Source organism: Chelonoidis abingdonii, chromosome 2 (assembly GCF_003597395.2).
Source record: "Chelonoidis abingdonii isolate Lonesome George chromosome 2, CheloAbing_2.0, whole genome shotgun sequence".
Classification (NCBI taxonomy): domain Eukaryota; kingdom Metazoa; phylum Chordata; order Testudines; family Testudinidae; genus Chelonoidis; species Chelonoidis abingdonii.
Genome location: NC_133770.1, coordinates 159791617 through 159817574, shown reverse-complemented (window position 1 = coordinate 159817574; position 25958 = coordinate 159791617). Strand labels below are relative to the sequence as shown.

Here is a 25958-nt window from a genome sequence, read left to right as displayed (position 1 = left end):
GCATTTCAATGGTGGATGACATGAGTCCAATATATCTCATTTTATTATAGGGTCCTTTATCAGTTTTCAGGAGAAAAGGCACTCTCTTTATATAAAAGTATTTTTATCTTAGTCAAATACAACTATCCAAATGAATAACAAATGTTCGGGCAGAGAACGTGTGTGTGTGTGTGTGTGTGTGTGTGAGAGAGAGAGAGAGAAAGAGACTGATGTTCTCTCCTTTCCCTTTAGTTCTGGCATGAAAATCCTCCTTTTCATCCTAAAATTTATCCACTGTCATCCTTGCAAAGGGAATAAACTTGAGGGAAACACTTAACTACTCTACCATTTGTCTGAAGCTTCTAGACTTGTATTTGAAAAAAAAAAGAAGAAAAGAAACAGCTAAAATGACCATTGCCACGAGCACTTGTTCACTGCAAATGATGAGTAAAGTTATTTTATGCAGTGTCATTGTAGCCGTGTTGATCCCATGATATTAGAGACACCCAGGGCCGGTGCAACCATTTAGGCAAACTAGGTGGCTGCCTGGGGCGCCTAAAAGCCCACTCAGGCGAGGAAGTGGAGTGGAGGTGAGCTGGGGCGGGGGGGGTAGTCGTGGGGAGGGGTTGCCTCGCAGTAATGGGGAGGGTGGGGGGCGCACAGGGGAACTGCTCCCCGGCCACAGATCACCTCCGCCTCTGCCTCCTCGACTGAGCACGACAGCACCCTTTCTAAAGTCTCCTCCAATCAGCCGCCGCAAGAGCATGGAGGGGGAGGACAAGAGCGTGCTGGCGGTGTTTTAGCAGAGGTAGCTTGCGATGGGCTACTCGAGGCGGTGTTAGCTGCCACGGAGGGGCGGTTGTTAGCTGCCGCAGGGGGCGGGAGTCTCCCCAGGCAGGGTTAGCTGCCGGCAGGGGAAGATCTTCCCCCAGTGGGAATGGGGTTAGTTGCTACAGAGTAGGGGGTCTCTCTTGGGCCCAAAAGGGTTACTGAGAGGGGGGTAGCTGCTGCAGGGGGGGGGGGATCCCATGAGTGGGGAGCTGGGTTAGCTGCTGCAGGGGGGGCGGGGTTAGCTGGGTGGGGGTGGCGCAAGGTGGAAGTTTCGCCTAGGGCGCAAAACTTCCTTGCACCGGCCCTGGAGACACCTGGCATTTTGCTGTGATGCTGGAAGTTCCTTTCCCAGGCCCGAAGAAGAGCTCTGTGTGACTCAAAAGCTTGGTGCTCTCACCAACAGAAGTTGGTCCAATAAGATATTACCTCACCCACCTGGTCTTTTGAGTAATGTTATTGAAAGTTAGAACAGAATTCTGAAAAGATCAGAGGATGCATTGGTTCCAAGGATGAGTGGAGAGCATGAAGAAGTGCTGAAATATCTCTTTATATAATAATTATATGTAACACAGCCCTTTCATTCCATGATATCAAAGTGCTTTAGAAGGTGGCTTAATATCACTAAGTTCGTTGTACAGATGGGGAAACTGAGACATGAAGGGGTTAAGGATTTGAGCCAGAGCAAACCAGAGTTGCTGGAAAGAGTCTCACTGAGTTCACTGGGCTTTGGCTCAGGCCATAAATAGCTCGCACTAGGCTGTTCAGTTAATTATTGATGAAGCTAAGACTAGAATCTAAATCTCCTCATTCCCAATCCAGTACTTTATCCATTGGACCATGTTTAATGTATCATCCTGTTTTTATCCAGTGGAAAGCATGGTACCTTGCCCCACACCCCCAGATCTTCTGGAATACAGAGGATTTTTGTAACCGAACTTGACTGATTTTACAATTACTAGAGAAATGGGCCAGATTTGCAAAATCTGGACTTCTCTAAAGTTTGGATGTGGGGGCAGGGTGAGCACATCCAGGATTTTGGCTGAGACCTGTCTCTGCCAAATATAAAAATACTTCCACAAATGCTTTTCGACCCTCTTCCCTTTATTTTGTCACCTACTAATCCCCCACCTGCTTGTTGAGCTCTTTGCTGGCTGGGTTATCTGTACGTATATTGGAGTGTAAGCTCCATGGGGCAATGACTTTGTCTGCCCTGATGCCTCTGAGCACCACTCATGCCCTGTAGATAATAAATACTGCTCCAGCTCCCCTAAGAAACAATAGCAACATTTGTATGTAACTTTTACATGTTAGTGCAAGCAACAACCAAAACAAAACAAAATGCCGAAGAGCTGTGTGCCAGGAAGTTAGTAAAGATGAGAGCTGAGGAAGCAGAATCTTTTGACCTTTGGAATAGTTATTTTAGGAGTAAAGTAGCATTATGAAAAAAGGCAAATTTGCCCATCATATTGCAGAAATGTGAAGCTGGAGACAATGTTTGCAGGTCAATGTTTAAAATAAACCTGGTTCTGTAGTTGAAAGGACACTGTTGTTGTTTTTATTACATTAGCTTCTGGCGATCGCCATAAATAGACAAGACAAAGGGTGGGAGACTAGTCTTTCCAGCTGGGGAACAGGCACACAGTGTGAAATGATTTGCCCAAGACATCTGTGTTAGAGCTGGGAATAGAACTCAAATCTCCTGAGTCTCAGGCCTGTATCTTAACCACAAGACTGTCCTTCCTCTGCAGTGATTTAAATTTCCCACTTGCTAAGTAAGGCTCACTTGAGAGCGGCAGGACAAAATACACTCATTCATTCATACACTTGCCTTCCAGTCACCTTGAAATTAAAACGTTGGCTGAACCCCAAGTTCTAAAGAGGGAAGAAATGTTCTTCTAAAAGTGATAAGACTTCTGGTCTGCAAGAACCACAGCTATTACTCTGTAACTGATACTTCCCTGGAGCTTGTCACAAAGGCAGTAAATAGGAATAATATCTCTATCTAGGGCAAATGATTTGTTGGTGTTTTTTTCCCTTCTCTCAGAAAAGTGAAGACCCTTTACCAGTTTCTCTTTCAGCCTTCCTTCACAGAAGGATTTCACATTGGTTGATGGGCAGCAGAGAAAGGAAAGTGTAAACATAAGACTCAAGCATCATCTACATAGAGAATTGGGTTAACACCCATATGAGAAGAAGGATGGTGTTAGGGTTAAGGCCGTGGCGTCAAAAGATTCAATTCCCAGCTTTGCCACAAACTTCCTATGTGACCTTGGGGATGTCGTTTTATCTTTCTATGCCTGTTCCCCATCTATAAAATGGGCATAATAATACTTGTGTTCTCTTTCTTTTTGTCTATCTTGTCTCTTTAGATTGTTAGCTCTGTAAGGCAAGGAATCATTTTGCTATATTTATGTACAGCCCCTAGCACAAACGGGGCCCCAATCTCAGTTGGGGATCTACGTGCTACCATAATAGAAATAATAGGTACTTCAACTGGTTAAGCACAGTTCCAGCTAAAGGAGCAGGCCCACTGTGTCATTTCATAGTAGGAAAAGCCACTCTTCTTTCAAGTTCAGCCTTATTTTAAGGCCCCTTCCCACTGACCTTGTTCTCACTGGTGGTATCACTGGCTTCAATGGGATGTCTGAAGTGAGCAAAGCCAGTAGGATTTGGCTCATGGATTATATGTGGTAAGAACAACATATGTTGCTAATAGCTTTGCGTGTTTAATTCCTGTATGTGAAGAGTCATGGTATTTCTGTTGTTCCTTGGCAGGTTGGTACAGAGGATACACCCTCAGGAATAAATTGAAAAAGGTACATTATATTTTTCAACAATAGTTATTTTTATGTGTTACATTTTGCCAGGCCCTATCCAGCATTGTAATGCCCTATATTCCTGTGGTCATTTGATATATGGGTGGTAGGCTAGTGGATACATATAAGTGCAGATCCACAAATTCTGAGAGTGGTAACACCAGACCACTCCACCCTCAGCCACATAGCGCATAGTTCCACACAGTTGCATCATGGTGTGGGGGGAGAGAACACTTTCCTATTAGGAAGCTCCCTGAAGATCTGGTCAAGGTAGGGTGATCAGATGTCCTGATTTTATAGGGACAGTCCTGATTTTTGGGTCTTTTTCTTATATAGGCTCCTATTCCCACCTTCCCCATCCTGATTTTTTACACTTGATTGCTGTCTGGTCACCCTAGGTCAAGGTGACCTTTGCATTTGATTACCATGGTTGGAGAGGGCCTTTGATGGTGAAAGCCCATCCTGGGCTTCATTCTGCAAAGTGGTGTTGCAAATCCTCACACCTGTCAGGAACAAACTCCCTTGCAGTTGGAAGGGGAAAAAAGACTGGAGCCAAAGCAAATTGCTCTGGATTCTATTTATCTTTTGAAAGCCATTCATCAGCATATCTGAAACCGTTTTAAACAGCTCTGCTTTTCCTTTCGACTTGTCTTCCCCAGAAAGCTCAATGTGAAAGCACTATTTTAATTGAAATTTAGATGTCATTTATTACCAGGCCTTGTTATTTGGCATCAAGATAAAATTTGATTGGTCTGCAAACTGAAGAAGCCAAGAGCAACACTGCAGCTGATTATTGATCTGAGAGGGATATATAGGGGACGGGAGAATCCTGACATTTTTATGAAACCAGCCAGGCTGCTGTTGAGAAAACAGAAGCTGAGTTAAGTGGAAATGGGAGGTAAATCAAAAATTCAGCTTCAGTTTTCATTTTATATGCTTCATGAAAGTTTGTTTAAAAAAATCCAGTTCCTGTGGAACATTTGATATTTATTGTCCAGAGAGAGAGGCCCAGTGGAGGTGGGAATGGTCAGCAGCTAGCAGGATGAAGCCTATGCCAAATTTATGTAGAATCATAGAGTTTAAGGCCAGAAGGGACCAGCAGGTCTATCAGAGGTCAGCCCACACCACCTGGCACCTGCAAGCTAAGCCCAGTAAAACTGAAATGAAACCAAAGGATGACAACCCACAGAAGATGAGGCTGTTACGTGCCACAGGCAGAGAATAGGAGGACCAAGATGCATCAGTGCCGGAGGCCCATGCAATGGCAGGGGAATAATTAAGTTAGATAGACCTAGATATCCTGGCAAGTGACTTGCATTCACACTCTGCAGAAGAACGTTAAACTCCTCCCCACTACCCCCCGGTCACTGTCAATTTGGGGGAATATTCCTTCTGGACCCCACATCTGGTGATCATTTAGACCGATTATGGGAGCAAAAGACAGCGAGCTAAGTATCACAGAGAGAAAAAGCTCAGTGCCACCTCAGAGCTCTGGCCCCAGTTGCATTATGATGAAATTAGCAGTATTGCCAGCATCAAGCATACAAAAAAACATGGAATCGGCTTAAAAATCATAAATTAAAAAAAAAAGTGGTGGTTCTTTGTCTTCTGGTTTGTGAGTCTTTAGGGTGCACTTGCTTCACGTTTTCACGCTGTTCTTCACAACCACAAGGGCTAGAAACTTAAAAAAAAAAAAATTAGGATTCTCAGGCAATCTCTTCCAGCAGCTGGGGCTTTAAGGAAATCATCAAATGTCGTGAGACTCATGATAAAAACCCAAGGCTCTGCAACATGGAGTTAACTTTCTCTCACTGAAACAGCCGCGTGTAAGAAAAGGCATGTGTAATTGACTCTTACAGTTGCCTTTATTGTCTTTAAATGGGCTTTGTTAGCAAACTCCCATCATGTCAACAGCGGGGTTTTTATATGGTGATTCTGTAACCAGATGCCACATTTAGGGTGGTGTTTATCTGGACTCTCATTTCCTTGGTGTTGAATTAGGGCTAGTCTACACTGGCAATATTAAAGTGCTTTAACGTTGCTTGTGTGGTCGTGGCACAGAACTCCAAAAAAAGCCATCTCCACGAGAGGTGTAGCTCCCAGTGCTGGTGCACTGTCTACACTGGCACTTTACGGTGCTGAAATTTGCTACGCTCAAGGGTTGGGGAGAGTGTTTTTTCACACCCCTGAGCTAGAAAGTTTCAGCGCTGTAAAGTGCCAGTGTAGACAAGCCCTTAATCACACAGTGAAACATCACTGGAATGTAGATTCATTTATTATGTTTTTAGTGGAATTTAGTGGAGCCTCTGGCTACGGAATCCCGTTCGGTGCCATTTGATCCTCTTCTGATTTCTCTTGGCTTATGAGAACAGTGGTAACTTTAGGCATTGTTTATCAATGCCTCCAGGTCTACCCTACTATTGTAACCCGTGCTATCTAGATTAAAGCTAACACAGATATGCCTACTCAGGCTACAATCACACATTTGCATGCAGTTTAGACGTACACAATTTAGCTTAGCATACAGTTAGTATCTCATAAATGGGAAACACCCTTCAGTCATCATTTAGCCCTCTAGGATCTATATTTTCTTTATTTAAGGCTTGCAAAGGCAGGTCTAGAGCACAGAAGAGGAAGGCAGGATTCCTAGGTTCTGTTCCCAGCTTGGCTGCAGGCTCACTGCATGACCATGAGCAGCCCATCTACGCAGAGTTTTTAAAAGTGTCTTCTAATTTTGGGAGCTTCTGCTTTTGGGTGCCCAGTTCGATGCTTCTAAGGGGCTTTTCTACAGAAGTACTGAGCACCCTCAGATCTCACGGAAAGCAGCAGGAGCTGTGAGCTTTAGAGTATGGGCAGCCAAAAACTGAGGGTTGTAAAAATTAGTGGATACTCTTGAACTTTTTGGCCTTAGCCTCTTGGTCTGTCAGTTTTTCCAATCTGTAAAATGGGGATAATGCCTGCGTGGCCAGAGTGTCCTGAGGCTTAATTAATGCTTGTAAAGCACTTTGAGATCCTGGAATGAAAGGTGCTATAGAAGTGCAAAGTGTACATTATTATTAATCTGTTTTACTATACCAGGGAAAACACTCTGTTGTTATTAATCTATATATAAAACAGTCACAGAAGCTGATTCCAAGGGGTTCTTCCTTCTGTATATAGCACCAAAAAGGATTTACTTTAAGGGAGACCACCAGAATCTGGAATTCTGTTGCAGCTTCTGCTGCTGAGTTGCTATATGACCTTGAACAAGTGACGTAAACCCTCCCTCCCTCCCTCCCTCCATTTTACCCATCTTTGTAAAGCCGTTTGAAAGCAACAGATAAAATTGTCTATAAGTACGCAGTACTGTATTATTATCATTGCCAGTTTGTTTTTCCTGAGATTTATTAAGTTTATACTAGAGCTGACATAATACCAACATAAAAGAAGACACTCTGATCTCAACATATATTGTATTAGAGTTGTGTTTCATTGTATTGAATTTTGGAAAAGTTTATTTGACTTTTGTCATGGAGTCAGCTGATCACATTCTGCTGTTTTTCCCCTCCTTGTTGCTGAATGATGTATCAAATATTACAGCGTGAATTCCTTTTCTCTCTCTTTTAGGGCATTTTCCCCAAAACTTACATTCATTTAAAAGAGGCAACTGTGGAAGACCGAGGGTAAGTTGGAGACCATCTTGAGATGTCACGTGGTTAGCAGACGTGATTGGATGCCATTTCACAAAAGAGCTTACGTAATGGAGGTGCAGCTTGTCATACGTGCAGTTGGTGTTTTTGCATAGCAAGTGCTATAACCCCCATGTCGACTCTTGGATCAGAATAATTTCTGGGTTTCCCCAAATGTTGTACATCCCAAACTGGACACATGCACAGAAGTAAAATAGCCCACTTGCAAAGATAAGAGTGAAATCTGCTAGACGTGTGTTTGGCAAAGCAGGTTAGTCAACTTACATTTGGTGGTTCTGGGGACTGCTGTGTTCATAACATACACACAACTTACAACCAAGTGGCCATCAGAAAAGTGTGAATTCTTTCCTGTCTTGGAAAACATCTTAGGTAATGATCCCCAATCTAATTCTTACAGTTGATTCTCTGATCAGTATGAATGGGGGGACCCAGCAGCAGCAGCAGCCATAGGAAATGACGTTAGAAGGAATTTTTTAATCCATATGGCCAAGTAATCACTGCAAACAATGATCCCTCAAACTGGAAAACTGTGAATAGAGTAGACATGTCCATTCAGCATTAAATTTCTGGAGGAGATGCATGGGGAGAAAAAAAATTAAGACTTGGAAAAACCCTTGAAACATGTTTGCATTAAAAATGGAAAAAGAATGCTCATAATTGAGAAGAACCCCAGAGCCACTTAGAAGTCTTACCTTCTTAGTGTTGTCATTAATTAAACATATCCGTTATTTTTTAAAATGCATCTCTAAGATTTAAATGCCTTTCAAAGCTGCAGTTCTGCAGTGGTATGAACCCTCCTCCCCCGCCATGCACTTTTAAAAACTGCTGCAAACTTTCCCCACAGTGTTACGCTTGCACTTTCGGGTGCGATTCTGTTCTGACTTAGCAGTTGTTTAAGTTAGGGGCTCAGGTATGATGGTGATGAGCATGATGTAAGAACCTACCTAGAATAGAATTAGTTCATTAATATTGAATTCTGCCAAGCCAAGAAATAACTACGTTGTTTTTAAATCACACCTTTTGTTATTTCTGTGCAAGTCTGGTGTAGATGCTACTAATAAGAGTGTACACAGAGGTATGCACTGGTTTAACTAAACTGATTTTAAAACTAGTTAAAGTTGAACAAGAGCAACCTTCCTGTATAGACACGGCCTCTGTTTTCGGTTATTGGGAGGTATTTGGTATTTTGGTATCTTACACACATTTGCACATCAGTCACCAGATATTCTGGTCTGAGATAGGAATGTTGCAATTACCACACTAGATCAGAGTCAGTGCTCATCTAGTCTCTGAAGCCTGGTCTACTCTGGGGAGGTGGAATCGATCTAAGATACACAACTTCAGCTACGAGAATAGCGTAGCTGAAGTCGATGCATCTTAGATCCAATTAAAATTACTTATTTCGCGTCCTCACGGTGCCAGATTGACAGCCGCGGCTCCCCTGTCGACTTCGCTTCCGCCTCTTGCACTGCTGGAGATCAGCAGTTGACAGGAGAGCGATTAGGGATCGATTTATTGCTTCTACACTACATGTGATAAATTGATCCCCAATAGATCGATCGCTACCTGCCGATCCGGCAGGTAGTGTAGACATACCCTGACAATGGCCATTACTAATGCCTCAGAGGCAGGTGTAAGAACCTTGTGGGTGTGTAGGTTAATATGCCCCCTATATGCATCTCTCTCCTGGATCTCTCATATCTAGAGATTGGCTTAAATCCTGAAACTTGAGGTTTCATATCTCTTCCAAAATTTTTGTCGTCATTATCTAAGATGTCTGTGGATATTCAGTTATGAATCTTAAGTTCTTGGCCTCATTGACTCCCTGTGGCAGAGAGTTCCACAGTCATCTTACATGCTGTATGAAAAAAGAGAGATCCTTTTATTCGTTTTGAATCTGCCACATTTTAATTTCATTACATGCCTCCTTGTGTTTTTTCTTCTCTTCAGACAACATGAAACAGTGATTCCAAGTGAACTGCCCCTTGTTCAAGAACTCACTTCCACACTGAGGGAGTGGGCAGTTATCTGGCACAAGCTGTATGTGGTGAGTATTTGCTTTCTTCCTTTGTTGGTATTTGGTCCAGCGAGAGGGGAGAAAAGGGCAGTATCTCTACTCCACCCAGGACAGAGTGTTTAAACAGAAGTATGCAAAAGATTTTGAAAGGACCTTGCATATCCCCATCTTGTGCCCATGCACCCAGCAGCTGATGTTCATTTTTAGCAGATATGCTTTTTACCAACAGGGCCCCAGAGCTCAGTACTGCCTGTAGGGTTGTTTGCTCTGGGAATCAGCCCCATTTTATTCTAACATGTATTTTTGACTAACTGGTAGATCTTCCCATCTGATGTTTGCTAGTGTGATTTCCAGAGCTGCAAACAGTGATGTGATTAGAAGCAAAATGGTGTAAGTGCTAGACCAGACGCAGGGGGCTGTGATTCAGGATTTCTGGGCTCTGTTGTGCTCCTAACTCATTGTGTGATCTTGAGTGAGTCACTGATGCAGCAAGTATCAGAGGGGTAGCCGTGTTAGTCTGGATCTGTGAAAGCAGCAGAGAATCCTGTGGCACCTTATAGACTAAACAGAAGGGTTTTGGGAGCGTGAGCTTTCGTGGGTGAATACCCACTTCGTCAGACGCAGGTAGTGGAAATATCCAGGGGCAGGTATATATATGCTAGCAAGCAAGCTAGAGATAACGAGGTTAGTTCAGTCAGGGAGGGTGAGGCCCTGTCTAGCAGTAGAGGTGTGAAAACCAAAGGGAGAAAACTGGTTCTGTAATTGGCAAGCCATTCACAGTCTTTGTTTAGTCCAGAGCTGATGTGTCAAATTTGCAAATGAACTGAGCTCAGCAGTTTCTCTTTGCAGTCTGGTCCTGAAGTTTTTTGCTGCAGGATAGCCACCTTAAGGTCTGCTATAGTGTGGCCAGGGAGGTTGAAGTGCTTCCTACAGGTTTTTGTATATTCAAAAACCTGTAGGAGACACTTCAACCTCCCTGGCCACACTATAGCAGACCTTAAGGTGGCTATCCTGCAGCAAAAAAAACTTCAGGACCAGACTGCAAAGGAAACTGCTGAGCTTCAGTTCATTGCAAATTTGACACCATCAGCTCTGGACTAAACAAAGACTGTGAATGGCTGCCAATTACAGACCAGTTTCTCCTCCCTTGGTTTTCACACCTCTACTGCTAGAACAGGGCCTCACCCTCCCTGACTGAACTAACCTCGTTATCTCTAGCTTGCTTGCTAGCATATATATACCTGCCCCTGGATATTTCCACTACCTGCGTCTGACGAAGTGGGTATTCACCCACGAAAGCTCACGCTCCAAAACCTCTGTTAGTCTATAAGGTGCCACAGGATTCTCTGCTGCTGATGCAGCAAAGCGCATCAGCACATGCATAAGCCCCATTGACTTTGGTTAATGAGTGAGTTAAGCACCCATTGAATCATGGCCTATGATTTCCCTATGCTTCCATTTCTCAGTCTATAAAATGAGCATAATATTGAACTAACTCAGGTATATTGAGACTTGGTATTTGGAGCTTGTACATTGCCTTATACCTAAAAATCGCTCAGTATCATTGTTATAATAAGGAGCTGAAGAAGTAGTAGTGACTTACTGCTGTTTAAAAGGTGGATGAGCAAAGGATAGGTCTTGTAGGACCAAGGTTCTATCTACTCTACAAAACAGTACTGCTCTTGAGTAATTGAGTTAGAAGACATGGTGCGCACCATGGTCAGAGTTGACCAGGACAAGCCATAATCAACATCATGTCTGCTGGTTGGAATTGCTTGTATGAGTCACTCTTCACAACGTGAATAAGGGTTCCTACGGTGCCTACAATGTCTGTCTGATTTAGTGCCAGAGCACAGGCCTAGGAGTCAAGACCTGAAGCCTAGTACTGACTCTGCCACTGGCTTTCTATGCATTTTTTGGCAAATTGCTTCATTTTGCTTGGCTTCTGAGATGGGGATAATATTTCTTAGCTACCTTTGCAGAATGCTTTGAGATCTCTGGAAAGCCGGTGAAGTGTTATGTGCATGAGCATATGTGCTGGTGCTTGGGGTGCGGCAGCACCCCCTAGCTTGAAGTGGTTTACAGTTTGGTTTACAGTTTGGTTCAATGGCTCTCAGCACCCTCACTATACAAATTGTTCCAATGCCCCTGTGCATGAGGGAGTATATGTATGTATTTATATAAAAGCACAAAGTATATGTACCTATAAAATATAAATACTTCTGGTGTTGCCTTTTCCAGAACAGGCACAATCTCTGATCTGATCTTTCTCTCCCTGGGGAAATATGCCATCAAGATTGTTGGTGAAATTAGATTCAGAAACTCCAAGGTGCAGTGGAAGGAAGAGCCATCTCACTAATAATATTCTATTTCTCAGACAGCTCTGTTTACTTTCCCTAGCCCCCTTGGTCTTTCTGTCTTCTGTATCCTGAAGGCAAGATAATAAAATATTTTCACTGAGTCTCAATCCAGTGCTTACTGTGCTCTGCAAACAATCTTTCCAGGCAATGGCCAGTACATATTTATTTGTTCATCAGACTGACTTTTGGTGGTGGTTTCTGCTTTAGAAGCACCCTCAATCTTTGTTTCCTGCCTGACGGGGCCATGCTCAAGGCCAACTTAACCGTCCCTGACTTTCATGTGAAGCAACACACAGGCTTCTCCGCTAGCATGTCGTTTATTTTCTCCTCATGCTGGGCCAGCCACTATCTTCACTAATGTTAACTCGACTTAATCCCATCACGTTATCTTGTGCTGATGCATATTAGCTCTGTGTCTGCTGGGGAAGCAGATGAATAGGAAGTAGTGAACCATATGGGCTCAGCGTTATCCCTGGGGGAATTCCACTGAAATCGATGGTGTTTCCCTAGGGATAAACTCGATCCATTATTTACAATCGTATCCTCTTTCATCTTTATCCTCTTCTCCGCAACATCTGAAGCCATTCAAGAAAGGGAATTTTCTCACTATTGGGTAGAGAAATTGGAAGCATTGTGCCATGACAGTACTAAGACTGCTACTTGATCCTCCATGCACACCTTACAAGGTGTGAATGTGGGTTTCAACATGAAGCAGGTGTAAGCTGCTAGAGAGTCATGAATAGTCTTTTTGCACGAGAAATAACTTGTACAATTCTCCCACTGCATGGTTTCTGGAGTGCTACATGCCTCAGATTGCATGTGACCTTCCTGCATTCTCAGTTCAAATTGCCCCTCTTGCATGGATGCCATTTATTCCTTGTTCTGACTAACAGATTAAATAACCAGAGCTCCACGAGATTTGTTGATGTCTAAGCACCATTGACTGGCACTTGCTCTGAGCCACAATACCTTGCCCTAAGCCTGGATAGAACTGGCAGAGTGCACAGCCCATTCTGCAAAAAGATCCCAACTCCAAACTGTCTCCTTCCTCTTACCATAGACGAAATGAGGGAGAGGGAAAGGTCAGCCAAAGACAGCGCTCCCAAGCAATGCAGGGCGACAGCTACAGTGTTCCAGCGGCTAAGACAATAGGCTGGGGTCCAAAGACCTGCACTTTCTTCCTGGCTCCACTGCTGACTTATTATGTGGATCACTTCCCTCTTCCTGCCTCAATTTCCCCACCTAAGAAATGGGATGATGATGCTTGCCCCTCCTCCTTAAAGCACTTGGAGATCTCCAGATGAAAAATGTTTTATAAAGACTACGTGTTAAGTATTTGTATAGATCCATTGGGTGCCACATAATGACATCTCTGATTTTCACCATAGATAAATCTGGGTTGTTTTACATTAGCACTTAGCAGTTCCCACCGAGATTGGGGCCCCTTTGGGCTATGAGCTGTACACACAGAGAGTAAGAGAGAGCTCCTTCCCTAAAGAGCTTACAATCTACCCAGACAAATCAGGCAAAGTATGGGAGGGGTACCAGAGTGGGGAAGTGACTTATCCAAGATCATGCAGTAAATAGGTCATTGGCAGAGCTGGGGCCAGATTCTTTGTCTCCCAAGTCTCTGTCCAGTGCCTTAGCCTGTGCACAAAGCTGCCTCTGAAAAGTTGGTAAACCTAGGCTGTTTGTGAAGTTGGTCGTTTTGCTGAGTTAGGCTGAAATGCTGACTCAAAGAAAAACAATTCAGAGTTGAGAATGAATTACCCTTTCTTGCAAAGTGGAGTCTTAAGGCAGATTATAAATTCTGAAGCTTAATTTTTCTTCAGTCAATGGTTACTTCAGGCTGCACAGTATGTGCTCTGAGACTGTAATTAAGATGAGAGAATAGTTTTAAATTAGCTCCAAACATTTTTCTTAGCCAGAGTAAGTTTGTCCTATTGAAAAATTTCACCCAGTCGTAAGTGCATTTTGTTTGTGGTCCACAGAACCACAAGAATTTTTTCCACCCTCTTAGTTTAATGAGAGGCAAGATGTGATGCAATTGCTGTGTAAAGCGAGCATTTTATGGCTGGCTTGTTCCCTTTAAAACCTTTCAGGTTCTAGCCTCAGAATCTGTTTTTCCTAAGAGCAGAAATATTTCCTCTTTTATGTGACTTTACTATGTCAGCGTCATTTTTAAAATAGACTTGGAAAACGTCATGGTTTGTAATGGATGCAAATGTATTTCCCCCCCTGCAGTATAAAAAAGCTCAAAGGGAGGAAGGAGGAAGATGGGGAGAGAAGTGAAATGGAGAAGAAAGGGGGGATTTTTCTCTTTGGCAGCATATCATTTCACTGCTGTAATTTCTGTAAATTACAGCAAGAATTGCACCATAGTCTCCACTGCAGAGCATCTACTGAGCCTGAAAAATGAATCCAGCCTCTGCATGGTGCATGGAAATCTAGCAAACACTGGTTGTAAGGGTAGCAAATCTAGTTTCTTTTAGGGTTGTGGAACAGAGTAACAGGGTGAGTGAAACACTGGGCAGCATTTAGCACAGCAAAGCTCTGCTCGGTCATATCATTGTAGATCCCTGCCTCAGTCAAGGGCATGGTTTGTAAATGGCAAGTGTAATTCTGGGGTGCACACACAACTAATAAATCTCCTGAAAAGTACAGAGGACCCTCACCTTTGGTTGAATTCAGTGGCAATTGAGGGTACACAGAACAGGGCAGATCTAGGCATCTCCTAGAGCTAGCGGGGAAATTTTTTTTCCTGTGCAAAAATATTTTGACAAAAGGGTTTCATAGAAATTTTTTTTTTTTAAAACATTTTGGGTAAAAGCAAAGTTGTTTTCAATTTCTGATGGTCAGAAATTGTCCGATTTTGCAGATAGAGGGTTGTTTTTTCTGTGAAAACCTGAAATGTTGTCAAAAACAGACATTTCCCATGGACTTCTTTTCAACAACAACAACAGCCCTTTTCCATGTGGAAGAACAAGTGTAACAGAAAATGTTTGGTGGGCTCTAGCCCAGCTCGTAAGTAAAACGAAGGACCACAATCATTCCACAAGCTGTGGAAAGGAGACGCATGAAGAGAATTCAAGCTCTGGTTTAAAAATAGTTTGTACAGGTAGTCCTCAACTTTACAATATTTGAGTTATGACGAATGGCACTTATGACGTTTATAAATCGTCATATTTCGACTTTACAACGCTCGATCCGATGTTGTTCCTATGGGAAATTCAAGTTTCGATGTTTTTGACTTAAGACGTGATTTTCAGGAACCAATTGTGTCGTAAGTCTGAGGACTGCCTGTATTGCATTTAGCGTGGTAAGCTCCTACATTCCAAGCATTTAGGATTCTTTGATCATTAGTAGGTGTACATACATTGTATCGTTTCCTTTTGTCCACCATTGAAATTGAAACGTTTGCCATTGACTTAAATGGGAGCAAGATCAGGCTCTTTTTATTCCTTTTGTGAGAGGCATATGTTTCCATTGCTTCTAGGTGGGTTAGATTTTTTTAAGCTGTTGCCTTTGTACTTGATCTATTTCATGCCAACAGCCCATAGCCCAGTTGACGTGATCGATGAGACGCTCTAAGATCAGTGCAAGATCTTGCTTTACTTCAACCCGTTTACTCAAAGTACTGATATATTGGAGCACATATCAATATAGAAATGGCTCTTTTTGGCACTGGAGTGCGAATAGACATAATCTCTGCATGGGCATTGGGAAATGGCACGCAGGTTTTTATCTAGAAGAAGTGTTTTTATGTGTACCTTTTGAGTTCATCCAGATTAGCTTCTGGAGGGTCTTCCACATAGAGAGATCCTATATTATCCACCCTGTTTTTGATATTTGTTGAAAACACACATTGGAAAAATGCAAGGTAAATACAGCTGTCCAGGTAAGGAACTGAAATGGGTTCCGTTTTTGGCTCTGACGCAGACTTCCTATGTGACCTTGTGCAAATTGCTTTATTTCTCCTTGCGTCAGGCCCCAGTCTGTGTAATAGAATTAATAATGCTTCCTGACATCATGGGGGTTTTGTGAACTCCTCCCCTTCACCCTCAGTAGCCCTGAACTGGAGCATGTGCAGGTTGCTCTGAGGAGATGTGCAGTGTGGTCAGGGCTAGTTGCTGAGAGAGTCTGACACTTGGTCAATGGTATTCAGAGATGTTCGTGAGACACTCATCAGCTCCAGAGTAAATCCTGTAAATAAATAAAATGCAATATCTTGCTGTAGTCCCATGTGGTCTCCGGTCACCAACAACAACCTTTGTCTTGTAGTGGGGGTTTAATATTTGTGTGTAACAATGCTGCTGACTTTAGTAATACAGAAAACAGTTTTAGACATAGCAAATACAGTCGTTTATATCCTTCCGCTTCTTTCAGGGAGGGACAGAGTAGAGAAATTATTTTAAAAAGGTGGTGGGGGGAGTTCATGCTGTGTAGGGACAGTTGTGCATAGCTAAGTACTAATGGTATTAATTACAAGAATGTGTGTCTGTCTTTGAAACTGTTTTCATTTGGAGCTTTTTGCCCATAGTAAGGCCAGATTTCAGACACTGATACCTAAATAGGATGCTCTGATTATACATTCATAATCAGGCTGGCAGTCAATCAGAGATATAGCTGCCCATTTTATGTCCCTGGTTGGTGATAGGGACACAATTTTAAACTGTCCATATTTGGAAATTGTACCCACGGTACATATAGATAGTAATGGATTTAAGCCACATGTTTTGGATCTAGTTAGCAAAGACCCCAAAGTTTCTAGTGTTTGGATCTGGAGTATTGGTTTAGCTCTATATAAAAGGTAGGGCCATATGCAAAATTCCAGCCCAGGTTTAAATTTCAAACAACCTGAATTTCAGAAGTTTCGGGATCTGGGGCTTTGATTGTCTACTAGTGAGTGGTTTAGTCTTGGCAGTGGCTCAGCAAAGAGGCATCAGACGAGAACTCTTTGTGCATGTTTTAGTGCATGTCCTGGGGGAGTCATTGACTGTGTTAGACTTGGGAACAGTCCGTCTAGAATAATTTAAGGAATGTCAAGTTGAAAAGTATTCTCCAAAATCACATGATGCAGTTATAATAATAATAATAATAATTATTACATGGTGCAGTTGCTTTCCCTATCATGGGGGAGTTAATGTTTATATGAGTTCATTGCACAGGAGGTTAGAAATGACTGTCTGCCACCATAATCCTTGTTATCCAGAGCTCTGCAGTCTTACTTCATGTGGCTATGCGTGGAATACTTAAAAGTGCTAAGGTACATTGTAACATAATTGAAACCAAAGAGTGTGTAATTAGAAAGTGCTTACTCATTTGATGGGTTGTAGGCCTTGTTTAGAACATAAGAACGGCCATACTGGGTCAGACCAAAGGTTCATCCAGCCCAGTATCCTGTCTACTGACAGTGACAATGCCAGATATCCCAGAGGGAGTGAACCTTACAGGTAATGATCAAGTGAGCTCTCTCCTGCTGTCCAACTCCACCCTCTGACAAAGACTAGGGACACCATTCCTTATCCATCCTGGCTAATAGCCATTAATGAACTTAACCTCCATGAATTTATCTAGTTGTCTTTTAGGGTTTATTAAACTCTGGCAACAGGTATTTTAAAGAAATCATTGGTGACTGAACAAATCAAACAATGCAGACTTGGTGTAAGCAGTCTATAGAGTAGCTGCCATTGACACCTGCTCTGAATTCGGCCTGATACGTTTATGTTCAGTATTTAATACTAACCATTAAAGTTTGTGTTCCTGTACCCTTTTGTATGACACCAATCTTAAATCTTATGGGTACAGGGTGCAGGTGCCTTTTCCAAGCTGCTCTAAAACAAAGTCCACACACCCATTTCCAGGGGCTCATTAACAATAGCATAACAAAGTTCATCTCAAGCCTTTAACCAGGCATGACTGCACCTGGAGTTCCTCCCTCAGGACTGCTCAGCTCACACCCTAGATCCCCTCTTTCTAGGGAGCCATTCCTACCTCTCATATATCAATGTGTATAATGAACCACCTGATTCAGTGAACCAGAAGAACCCACTTCACTCTTTCTTAGCAGGATCAGCCCCTGGTAACAGGGTGATGTGTAGCAGACTAAGACTGTAAGCCTGTTAAAGAAACATTTCTGATTTTGTCTTGGTAAATTAGATCTAGTGTCTATAATTTCCGATATGTTGCCTTGGACAGCAGGCTGTGCCTGATGCTTAGTGTAAATCAGGAACTTGCCATAATGCATCTGGGTGATTGTGCATTATTGGGGATGGGGGGGCAGAAGGGGGAGAATTCCTTCCTGAGCCCTGTGAGCAATCAGTTTGAGAAGCATGGGACTTAATTATTCATCTTACTCAGTGCTGCTACAAATGTTGTAACTGGTCATAAAATTCTCCACCCCTTTTTAAGTACATCTACACCTGTGGTTCTGGCTCCCTTGTAGGAGTAACATATTGTGTATATTATGAAGCACAAGTGCCTGCCCGATTTAATCTGGGGTGGAACCAGAAAAGGGGCATGTGAAATAGTCTCATTAATTAATTTGGGTGGAGGAGAGCTTCACAGAGTCATTTGTTTTAATAACATGCTGAGTCAGTATTTTAGAATTTTACATGCTGTTTTGTAATGAAAAATTAAAATGTATCTACTGTAGGAAACTCAAGAGAACAAATTGCTGCTTTTGGGAAGCTTGTGGGGGAAACTTAAATAGATTGTAAGGTCTTTTTGCTCTATTTATACAGTGCCTAGCATGATATTTGTCCTGGTCCATGACTGGGACTCCTAGCTGCTACCACAATGCAAATAGGAAATAACCAAGTTATTAATATTTATTTGCATTGTGGGGGCATTAGAGGAATAGATGAAGTCAAAACGCCATTGTGCTAAGCACTGTGCAGACCTACAGTAAATGACAGCTGGTGTCCCAAAGTGCTTGCAATTGTGGCCCCGATGTTGAGGTAGACTGCTGCGCCCACACAAGGGGCCCAAAGTCAGGTAGACTGCTGCAAGCCTCTCCAAGGGGCCCAAAGTCTGTATGTGGGCTATCAAATCTGAGTCTCCAAATGCAATGCCATGAGTGCCATGCTAACACAATGTCCCAGGACTTGTTGCAGGGGTGGGGGGATGGGGTGTTGCGTTTTGGATGGATTTTGAGAGTAGGAGTGGAGTGGGGTTATTGACAGGGCCAAAAGAGCAGACTGCCATGGAAATGAAGCGCAGGGACTCAATTCAGTTAGTGTTCTGACTTTAAAATGTAGTTGCCAATGCTGTGTAAACAGAGATGAAGGCCGGGGTTCTAATTAATCACATAGTGTTTCACTCAGGCAATAAGATAAAAGGAACCTTTTTGTTTACAATACCAACGAGATGGAAGAATTGTTGAGGCTGGTGCAAGGAGGGTAGTAAGTAAGAGTTAGTATGATGAAATTTAGGACAAGACACATTCAGCCTAAATGTTATCTATATTGTAATAGAATAATTCCTAATAGCATCAGAGCTAAGATTTTAGTAACATGCAGAGGCCCTTAACAAGGTCCAATATGTTGAGTGCTGTACAAACACATAATATGAGAGAGTCCCCATTGCAAAGAGCTTGTAGTCTAAACAGATCAGACTGAGTGGCACTGGAAAGAGATGGAGAAGTGGCTTCTCAGGAGTCACACAGCAGGTCAATGGCAAAGATAGAACCCAGGTCTTGTGAATCCTCATCCAGCGCTTTGTCCACTAGACCATACTGCCTGTCTAATTTAATCAAATTCTGTCCATTCTATATTTAAGAAGCACCCATCACAGAACAATTTGGGGGCTGGAATGTATTTCCTGGCAATGAGATTGATGTGGAGTTATCTCTTAAGGAAGTGGCAGAAGTCTCATTGCTTGTAGCATTTAAATGTAGACAGGAGGGGGGAAAAAAACCCCTGGAGAATAGAAGATTGTAAGAAACAATCCTGCAGTGACACTGGGGGGGTATAAGTCTCCTAGCAGGTGTTTTCTGTGGTTAGATGTGGATTTGATAATGGTTTCTATTGAGTCACTTTTTGGAAGACTTCTTGAGCTTGTGGTTTTCTGCACACAACCAGCCTGAAATTATGATCCCTTTTTCCCCTTTAGGACAACAGGATGACACAATTTCGGCATTTACAGCAAATGACCTATTGCCTGATAGAATGGAGATCACAGATACTCTCTGGGACCCTTCCCAAAGATGAGCTGGCAGAACTCAAGAAGAAGGTCACTGCTAAAATTGACTATGGCAACAGGTAAACCCCACTCAGCGTTCCACATGGAACCAAGTTCCCAGCCAATGGTCTGAAACTAGGATTCCTGGGCAGGCACTTGGCTTGTGTAATCAGTATTGACCTGGTAGCAACAGCAGCTATCAATGGAGGCAGCATCTCTAAAAATTAAGTCATGATTTCTCATCGGAGATGATAATTGCATTGCAAAGCCTTATTGGCACTTCATTAACTCTTTGGAGCTTCAGTCCAAGTACTAAAAGAAAATCCTCTTATCTGCTGAATTTAGGAGATAGCTCACAGATTTTGCACCCAACCCAGCAACTCTTATTTGTACTAGTTGTTCTGTTAACCTCATTGTTAATGACTTGTGTAAGTAAAGGCTAAAGGATTGGGCCCTTCACTGGTTCAATTACTTTAGTGCTGCCTGTATATGGTTAGAATAAGAGGCAGTGGATAGGATCCTGGGAATTGGGAAGCATGATTTCCATTCCTGACTCTGCCACTGACCTCTTGTGTGTGACTTTGGAAAGTTTGTTTCCCCTTTTATCTGTCGTATCTATTGAGCTACCAAGCTTTTCCGGGCAGGGGCTGTCTCTTACTTTGTGTGTGTGTACAATGTCTAGCACAATGAGGTTGTAATCTTGGTTAGGGTCTGAAGATAGTACCATACCACAAACAATAACAATAAAATGGAATCTGGATCTTCTGTTTTGGGGTTAGTGAAGCCAAACCCCAGCTGATGAGGGTTTGCAAATTCAGACTCAACCTCCTCAGCCCAGGTCCTCACTCAGATCTCTGGTGATTTACCTTCTGTATGAGAGAGAGGCCCAAAATGAAACCCAGAGTCAGAACAGCCCCACACAGTGGGCGAGTGCAGATCTGAATCAAAATGCCCCTAATCTTTGGGGAGCACAAAGCTCAGAATCCTAAGCTGAGCTCTGCAGCTCAGACCCGCTGCTTGTGTCTTCTGATGTTGATATTGTCACCCACCCATCCCTATCTACCTCGCTATATTTAATTAACTGTTCTACAGCCCTGAAAGGAAACTATTGAAATGTAATTGGAGATTAAGGGCTTGCTTCTCTGTCACCTTGCGTCTTGTGCAGTCAGTTACACTGGTACCAAATGGGCATAGAATACGACCAGATTAGAATGGCAGTGTTTTACATTCACTGTGCGCTGGTACAAATGACATTCCAAGGTGGCACAGAATCAGGCTTTAAATGATTTCTCCCTGGAAAGGGAACAATGGGGGTTCTCGCGCCCATTGGAAATGTGACTAAGCCAGCTGGAGTGGATGTAGCAGCTTGGACTTCATATGCCAATGCTTGGCAAGAAACCTCACTTGTCTGAATTCTGCCAAGAAGCTGGCATCTCCCGTGAAGTGTGGTTTGTGCCTGGCTGCCCGGGGTCAGAATTTAGATGCAAGGCAGGAACTAAACTGCTTTATCAGCACATTCAGCGATACAGCTCTGTAGACAGCCAAGGCAGCATTTCATGGGTTTATATAGACCTGGGATTGTCTCTGTGGCTCATTAATCTATTTGAAGGCACCGTTGGAAAATTAGCCATTTAACCTTCTTGCAGAAACCGAGTAGATTTAACACATGCACAGATATATCCCTTAAAAATACATGTAAATTGCCATTGAAGGGGTCTCATCTTAGCTAAACTAATTCATTAATTCTACTCCTTTACTAGATATTTTCTTTACTTACCTTTTTTTAAGGTAGGGGTGAAGAATGGTATTTCTGGGTATTAGGGCTACACACAGGATTGGTAGAAGAACTAAAAATGTCATCGCTTCTCACCCAGCACCTGGTCCAGGCTGCAGTTTGATATCTGTAGTTGGCACAATTTTCTAAGTCTCTGGGGGGCCCTATCTGGGCTAGAGGTTCTGGTCAGGTTGGTTCCTCTAGCATGACTGTAACACATGTGCAAACCCTTAATGAACTGTAGGTCATGCTGTGAAAGTCCAGTCCCCCTGCCCTCCCAAGGCTTCCACAGAACCAAGGCTCTGTCATGTCAGTTCATTCCTGTTTCCACCAGTATGGATGGGGGTTGCAGCTCATGAGAGAGGCATGTGGGAGACCTTAGCACTTCCTCTGCTGACTTCCTCCTCCGACTGCCTCTGCAGATACAGATAGAGAATACTTTAAAGGGAATTTGCATGGTAGTTCCACATTTGTATACTGTACCTCTGATCACTGGCTTTGAGACCATGGGGAGAACTGAAGGCTAGTTTCCTAGTCCATGTTATATCCTGGAGCAGTTCCCCAGGATTCAAAGGAAAGCAAAGATGGATTTTGAACCGCTTATGTCATCACTGACCTTCAGTGGTAGCATGACAATATATTGTGATGTTATAGAGCTGTGACAGTTATAGAAGCAGATTGCTGTAGTGACACTTGTCATTTGTTCATCTTCTCAGCTGTCACAGAGATGGACTCCATTGGTTCTTTAAACAAATCCCTCCGTTGTTTTGTTTTTTAAAGTTGCATGAACATTTTCTGTTCCATTTCCATACTGACATTAAAAAGACTCTTGAAATCGCATTTGCTTCCAACTCATTTCCAATTATTCTCCCTTTCCACCTGTAACATGGATGCTGCCCAGGATCTTAGGGCTGGATCTGGTGGTGCGAGATGACAATGGAAACATTCTGGACCCAGATGAAACCAGCACGATTGCTCTCTTTAAGTCCCATGAGATGGCATCCAAAAGGATTGATGAAAGGATCCAAGAGGAGAAGGTATGTCCCTGCTTGTTTGTGGCCTTACCCCCAGGAAGTCACCTGTGCTCTCTGCCTTTGTGTATGTCCGCTGATTTTTTGAGTAAGGGGTGTTATGCTGTCATAGTGGTGTTCTATCTGGCATCAAAGCTAAACTGAATTCCACTGTGCTTCCATTAAAAACAAAAAAGAGGGAAATCCATTTTAGTAATCCATTTAACGAGGCCTGGGCATCTGGAGCTCCTTGGCAGCTTTGAAATGCTCAGATATAATGTAACTTGCTCCTACCTTCCAGGTTTTGGCATCAGGTGCATGTTCAGTAGTAACTGCACTGAATTATCTTTTCAACAGCATCTTAATGGCTTAGAAGCCTGTGTCATTGACTTGCAGCCTATATTCTTCCTAAGATTGCCCTTCCTTGTTCAATGGCTTTCAATGAGACTTAGACGCCAAAGTGCCACATGAGCACTTTTGGATATTAAATTTGACCAGACGCATTCTTCTATTTCCTCCTCTAGTTAAAGACATTCAAGTTGTGATGTATTTGCTGTTCTTGTAAACGTATATGTATGTTACATGTCTATAATATGAACCACTTTGGTTACCCCACGGGTACGGGACACAGACACTCCTGGGGTGCAACATGGGTTTCCCCATCAGTCGTCCTATCCCACTGAATGAATCAACCTTCCATCCTGTCTAGAAATTAGTTGAATCCTTAAGGAGACTCAGCACTAAGCTTTATCCCACATGAAGCCTCTGTTCTTTCTAAGGAGACTCCTTCATGTTCATTTTATCTTTCTCTGCAGTCTCTGCAACAGAATTTAGATCTCCGAGGGCAGCCAGTATTCAACACAACACATACCTACAGCCTGTATGTGAACTTCAAGAACTTTGTCTGCAACATTGGTGAAGATGCAGAGTTGTTCATGAGCCTCTATGATCCTGACCAGTCAAAACTGTTCAGGTAGGTTGCTGCTGAATCGGAAAGTTCGCTCTTGTTCTGTGGTGATTGTGATGCCCCATCCGATGGCGCTGCAAAGAGGGCCATAAGGGAGGAGTTGGTTAGGATTGTTTTCTTCTTTAGTTTTTTGTTCTTTCTTTTAGTTACTCCATCAACAGTGATTTGGGTAGGACAGGCTAAAATGAGCAGTAATTGGTCAGTATATAAAAGGCTGATATATTAGTCCTCTTGAGCCCATATGATACTTAAAAATTCCACAACATTTGTTAAACGGGTAAGCATATTCATACCAGTACCTTAGTCAAATTCCAACTTGTCCCTTTAAATTCTACTTATCTTTTATCCCCTGCAGTTTCCTTTTGGACTGAATATTTTTTCTTCACTACCTCCCTTAAACTGTGTTTATAGGTTTGGTTTGTTCTGTTAAACAGCTGTCTCTCTACACCCCAGAAGTGGCTGCATTTCACCGATGGGCGAAGTGACTTTCATGTATCAGGTGTATATCACTTGGGGATGAAAGATGTCAGCTAAAATTTTGTAAAGTGCCTAAGCGACTTAGATGCTTTTGAAAATTTTACCTAGTATACATGAATTGCAGAGGTTTATTTTATTTTATTTTATTTATAGTGAAAATTACCTGGTTCGTTGGGGCAGTAATGGGATGCCGAAGGAAATTGAGAAACTTAATAATCTCCAAGTGATCTTTACAGTAAGTTCTGTTGTGTTTGCAGCTTGGAAATTCTCCAGTGCTTAGTCATCCACTGTAATGTTTATTATTATTATTTACTGCTTCTCTTGGAGAAGCCCCTAGAGTCCCCAATCAAAACCAGTCCTGTATAAATAACAAAACTATTATTCTCCCTTTCCATTTTTTAATGAGTGCTTTATAAACACAATGATTCTCTTGTATTTTATGGGAGGAAGCTTTAGTATCTGGCAAATGCTGATTTACTTTGGCAAGATGACCTGGGTCAACCAGTATGTTACCAACCAACCTGGAAAGTTATGTGCAATGTAAGTGCCACATCAAAGACGTGCCCTGGCGTTATATTCCTCACCACATAAATCTAGTTTGCCAGAGTTTTCAAAGTGATTAGTAATTTTGGGTGACTCCGTGTTTGGCTGCCCAACTGAAACATTGAAATTAAAGGGTTCTGATTTTGAAAGAGTGCTGCATACAGTGCCCTTTGAAAATCAGGACCCTTTCACGATGTCTTAAGTTGGGCACTGAAAATCACAAGTCACTTGGCCACCTCTTTGCAAATCATAGGGGCCACAGCATGTGTTCTTAGTGTGCAAGGACCACACAGACAAAGGCTTTTGTAATCCTTAGCAGAGTAGCAAAGTGGCGAGCTTGATCAGCAAAGAAGTACCAAAGAGATGACATCTGATATGTTGCACGTCATTTTAAAACACAACAGCATTAGTGGCACTAGAATTAATTTTTAAAATGAGAAGTTGCACCTTCCAAAAATGCATGGATACTGATTATGTTCATTAGACATTTGCTCAGGGAAATCGTGTATGCATGCAAACAATTGAGCTGCGTCCACAATTATTTTACCAGCAGAAAGTTTTCCATGCTTTTTGCTTGGACAGTTAAGGTTGCATGGAGAAGGTGGGGTGTCTGCATTTGAAAATGTGCCCCATCATGTTATTTTTTAATATCTGTAAGGGTATATATTTTTTCCAAAGGCCACATTTTAAAGGTATTTTGGTGCCTTAAGATGCAGGTAGGCACTTTCGGAAATCCTACTGAAGGTCTAGCTGCATATTTAGGCGCCAAAGTAGATTTAGAAATGGGGTCCTACGTGCTTTGTTTGTTGTTTTCAACTGAATTCTATTTAGGAGGAGTTGAGTTTGAGTGCATTGTTGGTTCTGCTCTTTGGTGGGGTTTCTGTGTCAATATTTTGCTCTTAGTTTTGAGTTTGTACAGGCATTAGTGAGCTAGCTGGCTGGATTATACAAAATCACTTTTAACCAGCTGTTCATGAAAGAATAACACTTCAATGTAATCATTTGTGGCATGTTCAGACTAGAAACAAGAATGGCACAAGCTAACTGTCCTGTCATCAGTAGATAGTGCTTTAGTAATAACATTATTTACCATCGTTTCCAGGACTGGTGCTAGGAAGTCTTATTGAAGGACAACGTGTTAAGAAGTTGCTATGTGTTAAAATTGTCAGGCACATGCCATATATTTGCCTTAGCGACCCTTTTATAAGTGAGATTGTGTTTTCTTTCTTTTCAGAAATTTATTTCCTAGTTTAAATGTGTTTGTCCTTGTCAGATGGCCAGGAAGTGATGAACGTTGGCAAATATCTTTTTGTT

At 42.5% G+C, this 25958-nt stretch overlaps 1 protein-coding gene across 1 annotated transcript in view; it reads left to right on the top strand.

The window, feature by feature from the left end:
* The window catches only part of DOCK5 (dedicator of cytokinesis 5), a 134047-nt gene that overhangs the window by 37455 nt on the left and 70634 nt on the right, over positions 1 to 25958 (top strand). The window contains exons 3-9 of the mRNA XM_032795300.2: positions 3586 to 3626; positions 7233 to 7288; positions 9266 to 9362; positions 19805 to 19953; positions 22549 to 22684; positions 23473 to 23630; positions 24255 to 24336. Coding sequence (XP_032651191.1) covers positions 3586 to 3626; positions 7233 to 7288; positions 9266 to 9362; positions 19805 to 19953; positions 22549 to 22684; positions 23473 to 23630; positions 24255 to 24336 — 719 coding nt within the window. The remainder of the gene's footprint in view (positions 1 to 3585; positions 3627 to 7232; positions 7289 to 9265; positions 9363 to 19804; positions 19954 to 22548; positions 22685 to 23472; positions 23631 to 24254; positions 24337 to 25958) is intronic.